Below are 22,525 nucleotides of genomic sequence, written 5' to 3'. Positions count from 1 at the left end.
TCTGCACATGTTGGTGTACTGGAGCCAGGAGACAGGGGTATACTTCATTCTAGAGGTTTGATAGTAGGAGGCAGCCAGGCTGTAAGGAAGCTCAGCTCCCAAAACATTTACAGAGCAAGACCATGTGCACAATCAGGGCTTCCTATACTATTCATTAATAGAAAATGGCATCTTTATAAAGCATGCATGTCCCATCCTCCTTTGCTTCCTGAATGTGGCACAATAGCAACAGAAACAAAGTGGATGGATAGGGCCAATTTTAAATTCTGATATAATTATCTAGTGACATTGTTGAATTCCTTTCTGTAAAGAGTTTGGAGCTATTTTAGAAAATAAATCTGTAGATGATACTGAGTTGTCATGCTGGCTAGAACCCCCGCCCCAGAAAAACTTAGGGTAAGGTGAGAACATGCATGGTCAAATGCGTATTCTGATTACAGCAGGTGCAGAAAATACAAGGTTCAAGGAGCATCTCATTTGAAAAGGCCTTTGGAAAGCAGCTCATACAGGATCTCTCAGAAAGGCAGCTCTCTTTACACTGCCATTGCTGAAAAGCTGCAGGTAAAAATAATCTTGTACACACTTGTTTCCCTTCATCTGATGAACTCTTGGATCTCTGGCATATGGTGTTGAATTTGGAACATACAACAAGAAGGTACAAGTGCTAGAAAAAGTACAAAACAGAGTCACTTAGCTAACACAGGAGACACAAGGAAAGGTCATTAGAAAAGAAATAACAATGGAAAAAGAACAGGAGGGTTCCTAGTAAGAGGTTTCACTAACAGAAAAAGAAAGAGGCAATACCTCTGTACATACCATTGGTGAGAGCTCATCTAGATTATGATGTCATATTCTGAAATATACATTTACAAACAGTAATTGCTGTGAGTTAGCAGAATGGTATAATCCAAAGATGTTGTAAGTACATAAGACTGACACCCACTTGGACTCTGTACCTTCCATAATTTTAGATAATTCAATCAATCAATCTGCAAATAGCAGAAGTTGCTTACCTGTAACAGGTGTTCTCACAGGTCAGCAGGATGTTAGTCCTCACATATGGGTGACATCACAGGATGGAGCCCAATCACGGAACACTTTTGTCAAAGTTTCCAGAACTTTGACTGGCCCCTACTGGGCATGCCCAGCATGGCACTAACCCTGCAGCCAGCAGGGGTCCCCCTTCAGTCTTGTTTAAAGCTACAGGAAGTGCAAAAAAATAAAATAAGAAAACGTAACGAACCCAACACCTCGGGGTGGCAGGTGGGTTTCGTGAGGACTAACATCCTGCTGTCCTGTGAGAAACCTGTTACAGGTAAGCAACATTTGCTTTCTCACAGGACAAGCAGGAGGGTAGTCCTCACATATGGGTAAGTACCAAGCTGAGGATGTCCAGGAAATGCACCAAATGTACCCAAGATATGCAGTAGGCACAAGGACTGGGGTGGAATTTGGTAGAGGGCATCATCAACCCTAACGGGCAGGTGGAAGGGTGTTGGTATGTCAAATTCCAAAAAGGTTGCGCAAGACAGACTGGCCGAAGATGGAATCTTGTCTTCCGGCCTTGTCTAAGCAATAATGGGCTATATAAAGGTATGGAGAGAACTCCAGGTGGCAGCCCTGCAAATGTCAGGAAGCGGCACCGATCGTAGGTGTGCTACTGAAGTCGCCATGGCCTTGACAGAATGTGCTTTAACACGGTCTTGAAGAGGAATGCCTACTTGCTGATAGCAAAAGGATATGCAGTCCACTAGCCAGGAAGAGAGTCTGCTTACCCACAGGCTGTCCCAATTTGGTGGAATGGAAAGAAAAACAATTGAGTACTTTTCCTGTGGGCAGCTGCATGGTCTAGATAGAACGCTAGAGCCCGTTTACAGTCAAGGGTATGCAGAGCCTGTTCTCCTGGCTTAGAATGGGGCCTGGGAAAGAATGTGGGTAGTATAATGGATTAATTAATGTGAAACTCCGATACTACCTTAGGCAAAAACTTAGGGTCATACTCTGCACTCACTCTATCATGCAGAAGTTTAGTGTAAGGCGGATAGGTAACTAGGGCCTATAACTCACTAACTGCGAGCGGATGTGATTTGCCAAAAGAAAAATCACTTTCCACGTGAAATATTGAAGATCACAGGATTGGAGAGGCTCAAATGGTGGTTTCATGAGCAGACCCAAAACCAGGCTGAGGTCCCAAGAAGGGGGTCGGAGGGCACAGTGGAGGTTTGAGGTGGAGCAAGCCCTTCAAAAAGCGTATCACAAGGGGTTGTACAGAAATGAGTACATCCCCGACACCTTTATGGAAGGCGGATACTACAATGACATGCATCCTGATGGAAGATTTTAGATCTGACTGATAAATACCCGAGATAGTCTAGAAACTTTGTGGTGGAACAGTTAAAAGGATCAAGTGACAGTGCGGAACACCATGACTTAAACCTGTTCCATTTATAAAAGGAAAATTAGTTTCTTACCTGATAATTTTCGTTCCTGTAGTACCAAGGATCAGTCTAGGACACCTGGGTTGTGACTCCGCACCAGTAGATGGAGACAGAGCAAGATCTATCGGGCTCAGCCATATATGGCCACTTGCCTGTCACAGCCCCTCAGTCTTACGTTATGTCAAAGTAGCAAAAGGACAGGAAAACTAACTAGGTAACCTATCCCCAACGGGGAGCAACTCCAAAAACCCCAACTAGAACAAAACTCTCAACCGAGAAAGCGAAACCAGCAATCCGAATAAAACAAAACAACGAGCGGACTCTCCGTTTCTTCAGAACAGCACTGGCAGGATCCTGGACTGATCCTTGGTACTACAGGAACGAAAATTATCAGGTAAGAAACTAATTTTCCTTTCCCTGTATGTAACAGGATCAGTCCAGGACACCTGGGATGTACCAGAGCCAACTTACCGAGGGTGGGAAGCAGAGAGTCCCGCGCGGAGTACCCTCTCTCCAAAACCCCCGGCTTCGGTGGCCTGAACATCCAGCCGGTAATGCCGTGTAAAAGTATGCAATGACTTCCAAGTAGCCGCCCTGCAAATCTCTTGAGGCGACACCTGAGAAGATTCCGCCCAAGAAGCAGCGTGCGAACGGGTCGAAGGAGCCCTGAGCCCCTCAGGCACCGGCTTCCCCCGTACTATGTATGCTGAACCAATGGCCTCCTTGAGCCATCGTGCAATCGTAGTCCGGGAAGCCGCACCCCCATGCTTTGGACCTGAGACCAGAACAAAAAGATGATCCGTCACCCGGAACGGATTGGTGACTTCAAGATAGCGGAGTAGTGCCCTCCGGACATCCAACCTCCGCAAATCCTGCATCTTTGGCCCAGATGTCTCTATGACGGACTGATTTAAATGGAATGCCGAAACCGCTTTGGGTAAGAAGGAAGGGACCGTTCGTAAGGAGACCCCAGAATCCGAGATCCTTAAGAACGGTTCCCTACAGGACAGCGCCTGCAACTCTGAGACTCGCCGTGCCGAAGCAATTGTGACAAGAAAAACACAGTCTTCAACGTGAGATCCTTGAGGGTTGCCCGTTTGATGGGCTCAAAAGGAGACGAGCACAACGCGGAGAGTACCTAACTGAGGTTCCAGGATGGACAGGGAGGACGCAATGGAGGACGGAGATGCTTCGCCCCTCTAAGAAAACGCGCAATGTCCGGGTGCAGTGCCAAGGAGCCCCTTGCCCCTCAGACAACCAAGCGCCGCCAACTGGACCCGAAGGGTACTACACGAGAGACCTTTAGCCAGACCAGCCTGAAGGAACGAAAGGATATCGGAGACGGGAGCCGAGGTAGGATCCACATTGCGCTCCGCACACCAGTCATCGAAGACTACCCAGACGCGAACATAAGCCATAGAAGTAGACTGCTTCCTGGCCCGCAATAACGTGGCGACCACCGCATCCGAATAACCTTTCTTCAAGCGCTGCCTCTCAAAAGCCATGCCGCGAGAGAAGTGATCCGCATCCTCCAAACAAGCGGGGCCTTGACGAAGGAGCCCCGCCAACCCCTGAAGACGAAGGGGAGATGCTACCGACAACTGAATGAGATCTGCGAACCACGGGCGTCGCGGCCACTCCGGCGCCACCATGATCTCTTTGGCTGGATGCAACTCTATGCATCGAAGAATCTTGCCGATCATCGGCCAAGGAGGGAACACATACAGCAATACGTCCGTCGGCCAAGGCAGAACCAACGAGTCGACGCCTTCGGCCCCTCTCTCTCTCCGGCGACTGTAAAATCTGGACGCCTTTGTATTCTGCCATGTGGCCATGAGGTCCATATGTGGCATCCCCCATCGTTCGCAAATGAGGTGAAAAGCCTCCGGCGCTAATTCCCATTCTCCGGGATCCAGATGATGACGGCTGAGAAAGTCCGCCTGAACGTCGACTCCGGCAATGTGAGACGCCACTATGTTGCTGAGGTTGCACTCCGCCCAGGCTATCAAGAGCTGCGCCGCCTGCGCCACTAGTGGACTTCTCGTCCCCCCCTGACGGTTTATGTATGACACAGTGGTGGCATTGTCTGACAACACTCGAACCACCTTTCCCCGCACCAGCGGCAGAAAGGATTGCAGCGCCAGGCGTACTGCCCTGGTCTCTAGGCGATTGATGGACCACTGAGTCTGGGCCAAGGGCCACCTGCCCTGCACTGACTTGCCCTGGCAGACCGCTCCCCAGCCGGAGAGACTGGCATCCGTGGTCACCACCGTCCATTCGGGCACTAGCAGGGACACTCCACACATCAAGTGGTCCGCTTCTAGCCACCAGTTAAGGCTGGCCCTCGCCTGGGCCGTGAGTGGAAGCGGTAGATGAAACTCCTCTGACACTGGCTTCCAGTGGGAGAGCAACGCTGATTGCAAAGGACGCAGATGAGCAAAGGCCCAGGGGACCAAAGCTAGTGTTGAAGCCATAGAACCCAAAATCGTTAGATAATCGAAGACCAGAGGAAGCCGAAGAGACAGCAATCGGCGCACCTGACTTTGAAGCTTGCAGACTCTGTCCCTGGACAGAAAAACCTTGCCCCTCTTCGTGTCGAACAGGGCCCCCAGATACTCCAGAGACTGGGTGGGTACAAGATGACTCTTGTTGAGGTTGACCACCCACCCCAGGGATTGCAAGAGAGCGAGAACTCTGCTGACTGCCTGACGACACTGAACCTCGGACTTGGCCCGAATCAACCAATCGTCCAAGTAGGGGTGTACCAGGAACCCCTCTCTTCGCAGCTGAGCCGCAACCACCACCATCACCTTCGTGAATGTCCGGGGAGCCGTGGCCAGCCCGAAGGGAAGAGCCCTGAACTGATAATGCCTGCCCAGGATACAGAACCTGAGGAATCGATGGTAAGACGGCTGAATGCCGATATGAGGGTACGCCTCTGTGAGGTCCAGGGAGGCCAGGAATTCCCCGGGACGGACCGAGGCAATCACTGACCGAATCATCTCCATTTTGAAGTGAGGAATGCGAAGGCATCTGTTTACCCCTTTCAGATCTAAAATTGGCCTTGAGGTGCCGTCCTTCTTCGGCACGATGAAGTAAATGGAGTAATGGCCTTGGCCTCGCTGTCAGAGAGGCACGGGGGAAATCGCCTCCAAGGCTTGCAGGCGTTGAAGGGTTCCCCTTACTGCTGCACACTTTATGGGGCACTTGCATGGCGACATCAGGAACTTGTCTGTCGGAGTCCGTGCAAAATCTAACGCGTAACCGTGATTTATCACGCTGAGGACCCACAGATCAGACGTTATTTTGGCCCATTCCTCGGAAAACAACTGCAGCCGAGCTCCCACGTTTGGTACGAACTACTGGAGCTGAAGCGAGGGATGGGCTGACCGCATCTCATTGGGAGGCCTTGGTCCCCGGGGTGCCCCCTTGACGGCCGAACCATTTCCCTCGAAAGGACTGAGGCCATGATGACGATCGGGAGGAACCAGAACGGTAGGAAGGACCGGCGGCCCTCTGGGGGCATGACCTCCTGCTGCCATGGAAACGGGATCAGCCGGAGAAGGAGGACCGGGCTCGAGACCTGTCCTCAGGCAGCTTAAAAGCCCTATTCTCTCCATGGGACAACATCAACTCGTCTAACTCCTTGCCAAACAATAATTTCCCTTTGAACGGCAGCGCCCCGAGGTGAGCCTTGGACGACCCATCCGCCGCCCAATTCCGGAGCCAGAGGAGCCGACGGGCCGAAACTGCCGAGACCATGGATCTGGCTGAGGTACGAAGAAGGTCGTGGAGGGCATCTGCACTATACGCTATTGCCGCCTCCAGACGATCAGCTTGCTTGGCCTCCTCCTCCGAGAGGTCTGCATTGGCCTGGAGGACCTGAGCCCATCGCAGGCTGGCTCGCATGGCAAAGTTACTACAGATGGCTGCATGGACCCCCAATGCTGAAACTTCGAAGATCTTCTTCAGCTGTATCTCCAGCTTCCTATCCTGTATGTCCTTGAGAGCCGTGGCTCCCGTAACCGGAATTGTCGACCTCTTCGTCACAGCGGACACTGCCGCGTCCACTTTTGGCAGGTGGAGAAGTTCCAGCGCATCCTCTGGTAACGGATAGAGCTTATCCATGGCCTTGCTTACCTTCAGGCCCAACTCCGGAGTGTCCCACTCACGGAACAAGATGTCCGAAGCCGTGAAAATGAACGGGAAAGCTACCGCTGGCCCTGAGAGACCCAGCAGGACCAGATCCATGTTGGCTTCCCTGCCTGGGAACCACCAGCGGGGCCTCCACCCCCAGCTCCTGGAGAATAGCCGGAATAAGCGGGGACAGTTCCTCTCTGCGGAACAAATGGACCACCTTTGGATCATCTCCCTCGAAGGCCGGTGTTCCTTTCCCTGCCCCCGGCTGAGAAGGACTCTCATCCGCCTCGCCATCGGCCCTCCCCGGGGGCGCCTCGACCGGATCCCCCTCTTCCGGTGAAGTGGAGTCTGAGTCAGAGTCCTTCGGGATCCCCCGCGGCGGGCGCTTTCGCCTCGCTGCGATTAAGGCCCGCCGTGGATTTCCCCTGCCGGATCCCTTCGCCGAACCTGGCTTCCGCTTGTGCCTCATATTTTAGGATCTTGCGCAATAAAAGCACAAAATCCAAACAGGAAGACCCAGAGCCCGCGGACTCCCCGTCAGAACCGGACCCTGCTGGGGACCCCGCCCCCCGAGGGCCGCTGCTGAGGTGAAAGCGCGGGAGGCAAGCCGCCATCTCCGGCTGCCTCCCTCGTGGCTTCTCGGCCTGTGGCCAAAATGGCCGCCACTCCCGCGCTAATCAGGAACGGGTCCTCCGGGCCGACGGCAGCAACCGGACCACGCGGCGAACGGGACACCCGGGACTGGCCCCTCCGATCAACCCCAGACGGCCCCTCACCCTCGGAGACGCAGACGGAGCAGACGCCGTCGCGGGAGGGGCACCGCATGCCGCGGATAAATTAAATAAATTAAATAAATAAATTAAATAAATTTAATGAAACTGCAAGCCGCGCGAAGACGGCCCCCCCCCCCGAAGCAACGGAGAACCGGCGCGAAGCAAGAGAGCCAGCGCAAGAAAAACAAGCCAGCTGACTTTTTTTTTGTAAAGCTGCCGCTGTCCCCGGTCCTGAGGCTCCTGTTCCAGCGGGGGTGAGTGAACCGGGCTCCCCGGTGTCACCCCCGACGCTGCTACTTCACCAGGCAGGTCCTCGACCCTAGTAGCGGCCTCAACCAGGGGGGGGGGGGATGGTCCCCTCAGAACCTTCCAAAACCCCCCTGGGAGGCAGGACCAACAGGGATCTACCCTCTCAAAATCTCACTAACTTTTTTTTTTTTTTTTTAAACACCACCAACAACCCTGCTAACTAAATACCCAGGGAATCAGAGGCTGTGACCAAACCTGCACCATCTACTGAAGACAGAGTAAGACTGAGGGGCTGTGACAGGCAAGTGGCCATATATGGCTGAGCCCAACAGATCTTGCTCTGTCTCCATCTACTGGTGCGGAGTCACAACCCAGGTGTCCTGGACTGATCCTGGTACGTACAGGGAAAATAAGATTTTCTCGGGGAAGGCTTCCACGAAGCAATCAGGACACAGGAAACTGGCTCCGAAAGGTTGAATGGCTGAAGAATTAGCTTTTCAACATCCAGGCAGTCAGGGACAAGGCCTGAAGATTGGGGTGGCGTAGGCTACAGTCGTTCTGGGTGATCAGAAGAGAGTCCTTCCCCAGGGGAATGTGCCTGCGAATGGAGAGGTCCTGAAGAATCGAAAACCACACTTGGCATGGCCAGTGAGGAGCTATGAGGATCATGGTTTCCTTGTCCTGACGTAACTTCATGAGAGTCTTCGAGAAAAGTGGAAGTGGAGGGAATACATATAGACCGGTGGCCCACGAGAGGGAGAATGAGTCTCTTGGCTGTGAGTGTTGGCTGCGAGTGAGAGAGTAAATGTTCTCTACTTTGAAGTTGTGAGGTGACGCAAAGAGGTCTACGTGAGGATAACCCCAACGTTGGAATATTGAGTTCACTACTGTGGGGTTGAGAGACCACTCGTGCGGCTGAAAGGTGCGACTCAGCTTGTCTGCCAACACATTGTCCACTCCCAGCAAGTAGGTGGCCCTGAGGTACATCGAATGGGAAAGGGCCTCCGCCCATATCTGTGCCACTTCCTGACACAGTAGGTAGGAGCCGGTTCCTCCCTGCTTGTTGATGTACCACATGGCCACCTGATTGTCTGTATCAGGATGACCTGGTTGGACAGGGATCCCGAAACACCCTGAAAGCATATCTGATTGCTCGTAGCTCCAGGAAATTTATTTGGTGTTTGGCTTCCTCTGGAGACCAAGCTCCTTGGGTTTGCAAACTGGCCACATGCGCTCCCCAACCGAGGCTGGAAGCATCGATGGTAAGAGTTATTTGAGGATTTGGGGCCTGGAAGGGCAGGCCTTGGAGGAGATTGATCTGATTTTTCCACCAAGCTAGAGACTGACAAAGTGGGTCTGTAATGTGGACAATGGTTGATAGTTGAACAGACTGAGTCCATTGTGACCTTACAGTCCACTGCATGACTCATGGCCAAGCGGGCCTTTGGGGTAACATGTACCGAGGACGCCATGTGTCCTAGCAGAATGAGGAAATGGCGTGCAGTTGAGCGATGTTGAGACTGTAGCTGGTGTGCGAGAGAAGTGAGAGTGAGAGCTCATTGCCGAGGCAGAAATGCCTTTGCTTGCAAGGTGTCCGAGTCTGCCCCTATGAATGATAAAGTTTGAGATGGGACTAAGCAGGATTTCGTGTAGTTGACGAGAAATCCTAGCAAAATCAGTGTGTAGAGTCTGGAAAGAAATACGACAAGTGAGATAATCAAATTTGCAGATGATACAAAATTGTTCAGAGTAGTTAAATCACAAGCAGATTGTGATAAATTGCAGGAAGACCTTGTAAGACTGGAAAATTTGGCATCAAAATGGCAGATGAAATTTAATGTGGATAAGTGCAAGGTGATGCATATAGGGAAAAATAACCCATGCTATAGTTACACAATGTTAGGTTCCATATTAGGTGCTACAACCCAAGAAAGATCTAGGCGTCATTGAAATCGTCGGTTCAGTGTGCTGCGGCAGTCAAAAAAGCAAACAGAATGTTGGAATTATTAGAAAGGGAATGGTGAATAAAACGGAAAAGGTTATAATGCCTCTGTATCGCTCCATGGTGAGACCACACCTTGAATACTGTGTACAATTCTGGTCGCCGCATCTCAAAAAAGATATAATTGTGATGGAGAAAGTACAGAGAAGGGTGACCAAAATGGTAAAGGGAATGGAACAGCTCCCCTATGAGGAAAGACTAAAGAGGTTGGGACTTTTCAGCTTGGAGAAGAGACGGCCAAGGGGGGATATGATAGAGGTGTTTAAAATCATGAGAGGTCTAGAACGGGTAGATGTGAATCAGTTATTTACTCTTTCGGATAATAGAAAGACTAGGGGGCACTCCATGACGTTAGCATGTGGCACATTTAAAACTAATCGGAGAAAGTTCTTTCATTCAACGCACAAACTCTGGAATTTTTTGCCAGAGGATGTGGTTAGTGCAGTTAGTATAGCTGTGTTTAAAAAAGGATTGGATAAGTTCTTGGAGGAGAAGTTCATTATCTGCTATTAAGTTGACTTAGAAAATAGCCACTGCTATTACTAGCAACGGTAACATGGAATAGACTTAGTTTTTGGGTACTTGCCAGGTTCTTATGGCCTGGATTGGCCATTTTTGGAAACAGGATGCTGGGCTTGATGGACCCTTGGTCTGACCCAGTATGGCATGTTAAAAAAAAAAGAAAAAAAAAAAAGACATAGGGACGACAGAGCAGCTTGCTGAGTGGGAGCCCTGATCAATCGTCGAGATAGGGGTAGACATGTACACCTTGAGTCCTGAGGAATGCTGCTACTACTACGAGGCACTTGGTGAAGACTCGTGGAGCAGATGCCAGGCCAAATGGAAGCACTTGGTATTGATAGTGCTGTGGGCCTACCAGGAATCGCAGAAATTTACGATGAGATGGAGTTATTGCAACATGTGTGTAAGTGTCCTGGAGGTCTAGAGAGCAGAGCCAGTCTTCTCTTTGCAGAAGAGGAAGGGGGGAACCCAAGGTTACCATCTTGAACTTTTCTCGTTGGAGGTACTTGTTGAGGGCACACAGGTCCAGAATTGGACGAACGCCGCCTGACTTTTTGGGGATTATAAAGTACCGGGAATAGAACCAGAGGCCCTGTTGGGAGTAGGGCACTGGTTCGATTGCTCTGGATAGAAGGAGGAGGGAGACTTCCTGATCCAGGAGTAGTGAGTGGTCTGATGTTCCCCACATCAGCCGAGGTGGGGAATCCAGTGGGACAGATAGAAAGTTCAGATGATACCCTTGAGAGATTATGGCTAGGACCCACTGGTCCAAGGTGATTGTGAGCCATATGTTGTTGAAATGACACAATCGACCTCCCACTGGTACATGCGGCAGTGGAAGCTGGCTGCTGCTCTCTATGCAGGAGTCAAAAACCAGAAGCAGGGCCCGGCTGAGGAGCTGCTTGTGGTTTTTGCTTACGAAGTTATCTGCACTGGGCCTTTTGGAAAAGCCTTAGGAGCGAACTGTAGACTGTGGTGAATAGGACTTCTTTGGACGATAGAACGACTTTTTGGAGTCCTGCATAAATGGTTGTTTGGTCGAATATTCAGGAGGCATCAGAAAGAGTTGGCAAAGGGTCTCATGATGCTCCTTGAGTTGTGCCACTGTTTCTTGGATCTGTTCACCAGTCTGTTCACAGATTGTCTCCGAGGCAAGGCAGATCGGACAATCTGTCCTGGACTTCAGGGTGCAAGTCCAAAGACTTAAGCCAGGCCCATCTTCTTGCAGAAATAGCAGCTGCAGAAACCCTGGAAGCGGTGTCGAAGATGTCATAAGAGGACCTTGTTTCATGTTTCCCCGCTTCAAAACCTGTGTGAACGAGGGCGTGCAGCTGTTCCTGGAATTGCTGAGGGATAGACTCCGCAAAGTCCTGTATTTGCTTGAATAGGACCCTGTTGTACTGAGTCATATAAAGCTGGTAAGATGTGATCTGAGAAATAAGCATTGATCCCTAAAAGACATGCTGACCAATGGCATCCAGAAATTTCTGCTCCTTGCCTGGAGGGAAGGAAGAATGGGGCTTTGAGCGTCATCCCCTCTTTTGGGCAGATTCCACCACCACAGATTGGTGATCCTGTTGAGGTTTTTGGAACCCTGGAGCTGACTGGACCAAGTATTTGGTATCTGCTTTCTGGTTGACTGTTGGTACCGAACCAGGATGTTCCCAATTCTTCTTGAGAAGATCCAAAAGTACTTAATGGACAGGAATGGAGGTGATTTCTATGGGAGCATCCAGAAATTGTAACAGCTCCATCATTTGATGTCTATCGTCTTGCTCAGTCTGTAATTGGAAGGGAACCAACTCAGACATTTCCTGCACAAAATTTATGAAAGATAAGTCCTCTGGAGGAGAACGCTTCCTGCTTTCAGTAGGAGAGGGTGGTGATGGTAAATTATCTGTGTCTGGAGACAAATAGTCGGTCAAGTGTCATAGGGATCAGCACCTGTCCCTCGAGGAACCTGAGGACGGGACGAAGCTATTCCAGAAGGTCTCGATCTAGGCTCTGAAGGCACCGATGAAGGTATAGAGGGCACCGATACAGGCATCAATATATTTTCAATATATTTATAAATGATCTGGAAAGAAATACGACAAGTGAGATAATCAAATTTGCAGATGATACAAAATTGTTCAGAGTAGTTAAATCACAAGCAGATTGTGATAAATTGCAGGAAGACCTTGTGAGGCTGGAAAATGGGGCATCCAAATGGCAGATGAAATTTAATGTGGATAAGTGCAAGGTGATGCATATAGGGAAAAATAACCCATGCTATAGTTACACAATGTTAGGTTCCTTATTAGGTGCTACTACCCAAGAAAGATCTAGGCATCATAGTGGATAACACATTGAAATCACCGGTTCAGTGTGCTGCGGCAGTCAAAAAAGCAAACAATGTTGGGAATTATTAGAAAGGGAATGGTAAATAAAACGGAAAATGTCATAATGCCTCTATAACGCTCCATGGTGAGACCACACCTTGAATACTGTGTACAATTCTGGTCGCCGCATCTCAAAAAAGATATAGTTGCGATGGAGAAGGTACAGAGAAGGGCAACCAAAATGATAAAGGGGATGGAACAGCTTCCCTATGAGGAAAGGCTGAAGAGATTAGGGCTGTTCAGCTTGGCGAAGAGACGGCTGAGGGGGGATATGATAGAGGTCTTTAAGATCACGAGAGGTCTTGAACGAGTAGATGTGACTCGGTTATTTTCACTTTCGAATAATAGAAGGACTAGGGGGCATTCCATGAAGTTATCAAGTAGCACATTTAAGACTAATCGGAGAAAATACTTTTTCACTCAATGCACAATAAAGCTCTGGAATTTGTTGCCAGAGGATGTGGTCAGTGCAGTTAGTGTAGCTGGGTTCAAAAAAGGTTTGGATAAGTTCTTGGAGAAGTCCATTAATGGCTATTAATCAATTTTACTTAGGGAATAGCCACTGCTATTAATTGTATCAGTAGCATGGGATCTTAGTGTTTGGGTAATTGCCAGGTTCTTGTGGCCTGGTTTTGGCCTCTGTTGGAAACAGGATGCTGGGCTTGATGGACCCTTGGTCTGACCCAGCATGGCAATTTCTTATGTTTTATGATGGATCAGCGTTGCCGATGGCCGCATTGGCAGGACTCCTGAGGGAGGAAGACGGAATGGTGTTTCTCCTCCCGATGACAGAGCAAGTGGGGAAGGCACCGGAGCCATCGGTGACCCGGGGTCCATCGGTGGAAAAGCGGCTATAAGCGCTTCCATTCGAGAGCAGCGGTGCTAGCGCTGTTGGAATGGGATCGGTGATCTGTTCCGCAATCTGTGCCGGGGTCGGCATCGGAGGTACCTGGAACCTTTGCATCGCCTTGTCGATGGCCTCCTGAACCATCCTGTCCAGCTCTTCACGGAGACCTGGAGCAACCAGCCCCAGCTCCGGAAGGGAAGAAGGAGGCAGAGGCGTAGCCAGAGGGACCACCATTAATGGCGGAGTCACGGCTCCCAATACCCGTCTGGGTGAGGGTTGCCTTGGTGACCTGGTCTCAGAAAGGGTCGATGCCTTTTCTGGACGAGGTTTCTTCGATGGCAGCTCGGATGACGGCGAGGTCGATGATTTTCCTTCATCGATGATCCGAGGCTTTCGGTGTCAATGCCGATGCTTCTCTCTATGATCCCCTTGGTCCTGAGGGGGAGTAGAGGTAGTCGATGGCCGGGAGGTCGTCTATGCCGGACGATCACCAGCCGGTGCCTGATGCTGGCGCGAAGTGAACGGTGCCGGTTCAGACAACAAAGCTATAGACAGCGTCTGAGTTTGAGAACAGAAGAGAAGTTCCATTTTCTCCATTCTGGCTTTGCGACCTTTTGGTGTCATTAAGGCACATTTGGTGCAAGTCAGGACATCATGCTCACACCAGAGGCACATTACACAGACTTTATGGGGATCTGTTATGCACATGGTGCGAGCACAGTCAAGGCACCGATGGAACCCAGACGCCATGGCCTTTGAAAAATTGAGCCGTGGTGCGGTCTATGGCCAATAGGCCAAGAAGGCCAAACTAGACAGGAATCGGGTAAAAAACTTACCGGAGTACCAAAGAAGCAAATATACGAGAGGGGGACCCCTGTGGGGTATGAAAGTTTGCAGTAATTCCATGAAGAAAACTCCTGTCAGGAATCTGAGAGCTCCTTAACCTGCAAGGCTACTGCTGAGTGGAAAAAAGAAGACTGAAGGGGGACCCCTGCTGGCTGCAGGTTTAGTGCCATGCTGGGCATGCCCAGTAGGTGCCAGTCAAAGTTCTAGAAACTGACAAAAGTGTTCAGTGATTGGGCTCCATCCTGTGATGTCACCCATATGTGAGGACTACCATCCTGCTTGTCCTGTGAGAAACAAGCTAATTCCAGTGCCATACAGGATCTCCACTTTTCCTTCACATCCAAAGCAGAGGCAAAGAATTAACTTTCAGCAGCAGACTGGTATCATTCTAGTACAGTCACATTCTCAAGAGCAAACTTCTCATTTCAGTAGTGCTGACTGTTCAAAACTCCTGTTATAATGCAGGAGCTCTTATGATGACTAAGAACCCTACAGGTACTCAAGATATTATGGGAAAAATAGGTCAAAAGGAAGTCTAGCTCCATAAAATCTGCTACAAACAGACATGAAATGGCATGACAAACCAAGGAGGTCAGCTGCAGTCATACAGTATTGCTGCTTTGAGAGGAGAAATTCTATTACTCTTTGGAGCAAATTTTGCTACAATCAAAAAAGAACAGAAAGCTAACACTCAATAACCCTGAACAATAGTATGAGGTGAGGTTTCCCTGTTGGGCAGTATTGCATTCTTGGGCACCTATCAACATGACATAAGCTCTAGTTAATGCAAACTTTATTTACAAAAAGACAAATTATTTCATGCCATGCCTCAGGATCCCATAAAGGATCACCTATTTTAGGGCTACAAGAGGACTTCACAAAAATTAAATTAAAAGCAATCTAAATGGTTGAAGATCTAACAGATAAAGGCCAAGAAATTGGCAAGTTTAAAACCAAAACCAGAAAAAGAAAGGTGGAGAAAGTATAAAGAGGAGGAGCATAGTATGTACACTATTACACTAACAGAGTGCATACAGACACAAAAAGAAAGCAGAAAGTATGTACAAATATTCCTGGCACAGTCATCTTCCCCCCTTCTAATCCACTATTATACATAAAACCAGTTTGTACACACTAGGCCTCAACAAGGCCAAAGAAGCATGAAGGTTTCCAGCTGCATAAAAAAACCAGACAGCATGGCAGCCACAGCGTCCAGGAGCTAAGTGCATCACTTGCGACTGCTCTTTATTCTCTCAAGTCTCTTTTTCAAGTCATCTATGTTTGCTGCTGTGGAGGATGTGGATGAAGTGGTGCTGAGGCCAGACACATGCATCTGATTGGAGTCTAGCTCCAAGCTCTGCTCCCGGGACTCCCGAAGCTGAGACAGTTTGCTATGCAGCATGTCTGTGGAGGAAGCCACTGTTGGGGCAGTTGGTTTGGAGAGCAGGGAGGTCAGAGAAGGCCTTTCATCCTGCAGAAGCAAAAATATACAAAATCTCAGAAAACTGAGGAACTTTTGAAAAATTCTTATAAAAGGAGATTGCTTTCAGAAAAGCTGGATTCTAAATGCTTAGGGAATGTGTTAGAGATTAGAAGAGAGTAACTAGCAGCCCTTACGAAGAACAGACTAATGATGCAAAAACAGCTCAAGTATCACAGCTAGCACTTTCATGGACTATCTATTGCTCTTTTCCTTTTCCAGATCAATGGGACATCATGGCTTACTGAACACTGAAGAGAAAAGATTTAATTTGTAAACAAGGCAGGTAAAACAAGGATTCTTACAGTTAATGCTATCTAGGAAACTGTCTTACTGTACTTAGTGCCTCCGGAGGTCTTCACAAGGATACAAAGAGCTGGGACAGAGTCTAAGCAGAAATTTGGATCTTTTGCAGTCCCAGCCAAAATTGCAAAGTTCTAGCAGATTCAGAGCAAGTTCTCATCAGCCTGTCTGAAGGACTAATAAGGGAACCAAGTAATGGAGAAATTCCTTACCTGATAATTTCATTTTCCTTACTGTAGACAAATGGACTCAGGACCAATGGGTTATGTGCTACCCTGCTAGCAGATGGAGACAGGGTCAGGATTCAAAGCTGACGTAGTTGTAGATGTTTCTCCCTGCAGTGACCTCAGCCATTCAGTATTCTCTTTAAAAGCCATTGTGGACATACTATTGAAAAACTTGAATATAATTTAATAACTTAAGAACTTGATTAAAACTGGTGACCTAACTGTACTCAAACATAAGTATGGAATTCCAGCAATACTATAGATGCCCAGATCTAGGGATAAGGGTGATAGCTTACCCGTAACTTCTTTGGGATCGAGATTCATGCGATTCCTTGGTACTGTTCATGGGCAGCCGTGGGCATAATGATGAGTCCATCTGACTACACTAAGGAAAATGAAATCAGGTAAGTAATGTCTCACTTTCCTAGCATGTAGCCAGATGGACTCAAGATCAATGGGATGTATAAAAAGCTACTCCCAAATGGGGCGGGAGGCTGCCCATGGGCTGGTTAGCACCGCCCTTGCAAAGGCTGTGTCTTCTCAGGCTTGGACGTCCAGGTAATAGAACCTGGAGAAGGTGTGCAAGGAAGACCACATCGCTGCTTGGCAGATGTCGAAGGGAGACAGTAGCTTAGTTTCCGCCCAGGATACTGCATGGGCCCTAGTGGAATGAGCTTTAACCTGAGGGGTAAAGGCTTCCCTGCCTCTGCATAAGCTCCCGGGGTAACTTCCTTGATCTGTCGAGCTATGGTAGCTCGTGAAGCTGCTTTGCTTTCTTTCCTTCCACCATGAAGAACAAACTGTCCATCCTGCACACTGGTTCTGTATGTTTTACATACCATACTAACAGCCTACTGACGTTTACGTGGTGTAGGAGGCGGTAGTCTTTCGAGTCCTTTTGTTTATCTAGGGACGGTAAGGAAATGGACTGGTTTAGGTGAAACTCAGAGACTACCTTTGGCAAGAAAGAGGGGACAGTGTGAAGCTGCAACGTTCCCGGAGTCAACCAGAGGAACAGCTCCCGACATGACAGTGCCTGTAGTTCAGAGATGAGACAAGCCAAGCATATCGCCACCAACAATACAGTCTTCAGCACTAACAGGTGTAGACAGAGTGCACAGCGGCTGAAAGGAAGGCCATGCTACGAAGTCCAATACTAGATTGAAGCTCCATAGGGGGACCATCTACTTTAAGGGTGGTCGGAGGTGTTTAACACTTTTTAGGAAACAGGCCAAGTCCAGATGTGTCGACAGGTGGGCTCCATTCACCTTGCATCTGAAACAGGAGAGCGCCACCATCTGGACCTTCAAGGAATTAAGGGACAGTCCTTTGTTCAGACTGTCCTGTAAGAATTCCAGAATCATGGGGGGGATCTTGATCAACCGAGGAGAAAGCCCAAGTTCCTTGCACCAGGTCTCAAATATTCTCCAGATCCGCGTCAAGAACTTCCATGTGCAGAGCAAGATGGCAATTACTGCTGCCGAATATCCACGCTTTGTCAGGCGAGCCCTCTCAAGGGCCAGACCGTAAGAAAACAAAGTTCTGTCCTTGTGAAGGATCGGACCTTATTGGAGAAAGTCCTTGCGCAGAGGGGGGTATAGGGGGTTCTTCACCAAAAGCTTCGGCATGTTTGCATATCACGGTCATCTGGGCCAATCCGGGGCCATCAGGAAAACTAATCCTCTGTGGCACTCCATCTTGTGAATGATCTTGCCCAGCAGAGGCCACGGAGAGAAGGCATACAGTAAGTCCTCTGGCCAGTTTTGGACCAGGGTGTTGATCCCTTGGTAGCACTGATCTCTTCTGTGACTGTGGCCAGTAGGTCAATGAATGGGCGGTCCCAGAAATTTACCAGGAGCTGGAAGGCTCTGGTTGACAACGCCCATTCTCCTAGATCCAGACTGTCCCTGCTGAGAAAGTCTGCTCTGACATCTTTTCCCGCAATGTGGGAGACAGAGATCCCTTGTAGATTTTCCGCCCATTCCGTAAGGGGGTCCATTTCCAGAGCCACTTGATGGCTTTTGGTTCCTCCCTGGCGGTTGATGTAGGCTAGTTACATTGTCAGACATCATGCTAACTGCCCGGCCCAGGAGTCTCTGGCTAAATTGTAGGCACGCTAATCTGACATTCGTACTTCCAGGTGTTTTATGTCCCAGCACACCTCTTTCCTTGGTCCATCGCCCCTGGGTTGTCAATTCCTGACAGTGAGCTCCCCACCCTCAAAGGTTCTCATCCGTCATGAGGACTAGCCTGTTTGGTGGGGACAGGCTTACCCCCTTGTTTAGGTGAACTTCCTGTAGCCGCCACTGGAGCCGAGGACATACTTCCATTGGTAGAGGGAGGCGAATTGAGTAGTCTTGAGATAGTGGGTTCCAACGTGACAGCAGGGAATGTTGGAGTGGCCGCATGTGTGCCCTCGCCCCCTGTACTAGCTCTAGGGTTGACACCGTCAGGCTGAGGACCTGAAGATAACTCCACATCGTGGGGCACATTGTATTCGTCAACAGGCGCACTTGGCCCATCAGCTTCCTTATCCTCGAGAAGGGGGAGGAAGACACTGTCCTGACTGATGTTGAACTGGACTCTCAGGCACTCTTAAGGACTGGGAGGGCTTGAGGCTGCTCTTGTCCATTGTTCACAACTTGTCCAAGTTCCTGAAGCAGGGATGTGACCCTGCTGGTTAACTGGAGGCTCTCTTCCAACAACTTGCCCAAATCAGCCAGGCTAGGTAAGGGTGCACCAGGATCCCTTCTTTCCTCAGAGCCTCTGCCACCACAATTTTGGAGAATGTTCTGGGGGCGGTTGCCAGGCCAAAGGGCAATGCCTGGAATTGGTAATGGTGGCCCAGTACTCACAGCGTGGAACACACAGATGATCCTGGCGGATTGGACTATGAAGGTAGGCCTCTGACAGGTCCAGGGAGGTTAAGAACTCTCCCGGTTGTACAGCCATTCTGAGCGAAGAGCTTCCATGCAGAAGTGAATTATCCACATAGGATAACTGACGCTCTTGAGGTCCAGAATGGGACGAAAGGAATCCTTCTTGGGTATGATGAAATAGAGCCCTGTATTTTCTTGGGGTGTAGGTACCCTAGTTATAGCCCTCAAACTCAGGAGCCTTTATCAATGTAGATTCCACTGCCAGTTTCTTGTGCTGGGAGCGGCAAGGAGACATGAATGTGTCGAGGGATACTGCGAAATTCCAGAGCGTATCCTTCTCATATGATATTCAGTACCCATTTGCTTGATGTGATCTCGACCCACTGCTGATAGGGGGCAGACTATGTCTCTATCTGCTCGTCCCGTGGATGGGTCGGCCAAACTTCCTTGGGACATTCAGGTTGAACCTGAGCCCGAACCAGTTTTTTTTGGTTGACGGCTCTGAAAGGACCGAGACCTTCCTGAAGTTTCTGTAGGGCCAAAAACTGGGAGCCCCTGGTCTGACCCCTCATAGGTGAGGGGTGCTGCGACCTCTTATCTTCTGGTAGCCAGGGCACTGGAGTTTCACCCCATTTACTGGCCAACTTTTCCAATTCGCTTCCGAATAGGAGGGATCACTTAAAGGGCATCTTTGTGAGGTTTGCCTTAAGAGGTTGCATCCGCTGACCAATTTCGCAGCCAGAGGTGCCTTCTAGCCACCACCACTGAGGCTACCCCTTTGACCGGGGTACGCACTAGGTCAGATCTTGCATCCGCTTGGAATGGTGTGGCGGGCTCCATCGCCCCTCTGGAATGTGCCCCTGAGGTATCTGTCTCTCTCAAGAGAAGCAGACAGGAACGAGCCAGCAGGTACAACAGGAAGCCATCTGCAGCATCACTGTTGCGTCAAAAGCTGAAGGATGGACTCCAGCCGCCTATCATGCACTTTCAAGGCCGCTCCTTCCTCTACTGGGATAGTTCACTTCAAATAGGCACAGACCAGGGTGTCCACTTTCGGGAAACGCAGGTGTTCTTTGGCCTCTGGAACCAGAGGGTACAGGGCCTCCAATGCCCAGCCTCGTTTAAAGCTGGCTTTCGGGGTGTCCCATTCCAGGTAATTTAACTCTTGGATGGCTTTCAGCATCAGGAAATAGAAAGCAGCTTTCCATAGAGACACCAGGATGGGGGTGGTTCTTTGGCTCTGACATAGGGTCCATGCTGGGAACTCCCAGTTTTCAAGGTTTGGGAAACCAGTGTTGGTAATTCATCTCTCTGGAAAAACCGTAACATGGTTCCAAGTCTGGAGGGATTTCCCTGTCCTCCAATGTACCTGCATCCCCTTTCGTTGTCCGTGGTGTCTGGATTCTCTGTCAGGGAGGAATGTCCAGAGGCATGCCAGTAGGGCCGGGAGGTCAAGGCCTTCTCAGCTGGGTCTCAGTCCGGGCAGGGGCAATAGCTGAACAAAGGCTTGAAGGTTCTGAAAGAATTCCACCCAAGAGGTCACCGGGTCCATGCCTAGGCCAGGAGGAACTGGGGTAGGCGCTGCTGAACTGCCCTCTCCCGAGGAGGATTCAGTCCCGGAATTGTTCAAATCTAGGATACCACCGGATAAGGTCATGGCTGACTGGGAGGTGCTGGGCTTGGCGAAGTTTTGAGAGTCCAGCCCTCCCTGAGCCTCCTTACAGTGCTGACACAGGAAGGATTCTAGATCAGATCGTGCAGCCACAATATGGCAGGCAGCACAAAGTGTCGCTTCTACTTCTTTGCTGCCGGAGCCATAGTTCAGTGCAGCTTGTGCGTTCAGCTGGCTAACACTGGAATTAGAGCGTGCACAAATCCGCCCCGAGGCATGTAAGTATAAGCATCCGGTTGTGCATGAATGTAGGCATGTACTTACACGTGTAGGTATGCACACAGGTGAGCGCATACCTATGCGTGCAGTAGGGCCGGCCCGCACATACCAACTGTCTATGGGGGAAAATGGCGCCTCACAAAACCACGCGCAACGTGGCATCGCTGTGACCTGCCCCGTGGAGTACCTCACAGAGCCTGAAGCAGGGCCTATCCCATCGGAGGGCCCCTCAACCCACTCAGAAACCCCCTTCCCCTTGCCCCAATGGGATCGGGAACATCATCAGTACGGCGCGCCAAGCAAGAGACCGAAGGAAAGACTTACCGGAGCCCTTCCACGTGTTTGAATCGGACGAGTTTTTACTTACCTGGGCTCAGCGCGTATCGGCTGAGTACAGAATTGTCTCTGATTGTGGGGGGAAGAGGGCATAAGCCGTCACTGCCACTCTCTGCTTCCTGCACCAGTTGCCTTTCAGCCTCTTCAGCAGCAAAGTCCATGCCGGGAACCTCTGAGGGATCTCGGAAATCGCCTCAGAAATTCTCAACTGGGGGAGGGACTGTTAGGTATCACCACAAGAGCTGGGCTCAATATTTCTCCAATTTAAAGGTAAAATTTCCTCTTCTAAAGAATACTGTGTTCCTGATAGGGAATACACAATCCACATCTGCCAGGAGACAGAGATACTGAATGGCTGAGGTTGAACACAGCCCATCAAATTTTCTGGGGGTAGGCCCTAGAGCAGGCAGAACAGGGGCATCAGTCCTCTTCCCTATCACCCCTCATTTTGCTCTGTCCTCTCGACAATTCCTAGAATGACTTGTAGCTTCCATCCCCACTTAAAGTACTTAAAACTGTCAGCTTTCTTGGCTGTGTGGGGTCAGTCTTATAGTATGAGCTGCAACATCTATAAGGCTCTGCACAGCTAACACTGCAAGACTGCCTCTGAATGACAGAGGAACTTAACATTTATTTTTAAAATGCGTAGGTCACATTATCCAATTTTCTAAGCAGCTTCCAAAAAATTCTTAAAATAGAAACAAAATAAAATAGTACAAATAAACAAAACCAGCATAATTCTAATTTCTCTTTACATATACCATACATTATAAAGCCACACAGGCTAGCAGAAACGAAGGACAACTCAGACAAATGCGTCTTCAGTTGTTAAGCACTAATTCTGTTGATAGCCTGGATGTCGGGGAGAATCAGAGGGAGGGTATGACAAAACAGGTCAGATTATATGGAAGATCAAGAAGAAAGTAGATACCAGGCCTAAGCTGGTATGGAGGATAGAGAAAGGATAAGTAATGAAGGTGACAACTCAGGATTTGAGGGGGGAGGTGGTAGAAGAGAAAGAGAAGTTTAGATTGGAGAAGGAAGGAGGCCTGGTAAGATATGAGAAAGTTGATGAGGAATGGATATAAGAGTATAGAGGAATGACAAAGAAAACAGAAGGAATCAAAAAACGGGACAAGATTAAAGAGAAAATATGCTGCAGAGACTTCTGGTCAAAATCAAGACAAACATCAAAGTGAACTATACTGATT

The 22,525-nt window shown here is 49.4% G+C and overlaps 1 protein-coding gene across 6 annotated transcripts in view; it reads right to left on the bottom strand.

Annotated features, from left to right (window-relative positions):
* Positions 1–14,974: 14,974 nt before the first annotated feature.
* Positions 14,975–22,525, bottom strand: part of CKAP5 (cytoskeleton associated protein 5) — a 300,340-nt gene continuing 292,789 nt past the window's right edge. For 4 of the 6 annotated variants that reach the window (XM_029583096.1, XM_029583097.1, XM_029583098.1 and 1 more), the window contains one exon: positions 15,427–15,669. In XM_029583096.1, coding sequence (XP_029438956.1) covers positions 15,427–15,669 — 243 coding nt within the window. Of the gene's footprint in view, positions 15,670–22,525 lie in introns of all 6 variants that reach the window. The other 2 variants (XM_029583093.1, XM_029583094.1) reach the window with 1 other exon arrangement.

The sequence above is a fragment of the Rhinatrema bivittatum genome, chromosome 17 (assembly GCF_901001135.1).
Source record: "Rhinatrema bivittatum chromosome 17, aRhiBiv1.1, whole genome shotgun sequence".
NCBI lineage: Eukaryota > Metazoa > Chordata > Amphibia > Gymnophiona > Rhinatrematidae > Rhinatrema > Rhinatrema bivittatum.
This window is presented reverse-complemented; position numbering and strand designations above follow the sequence as displayed.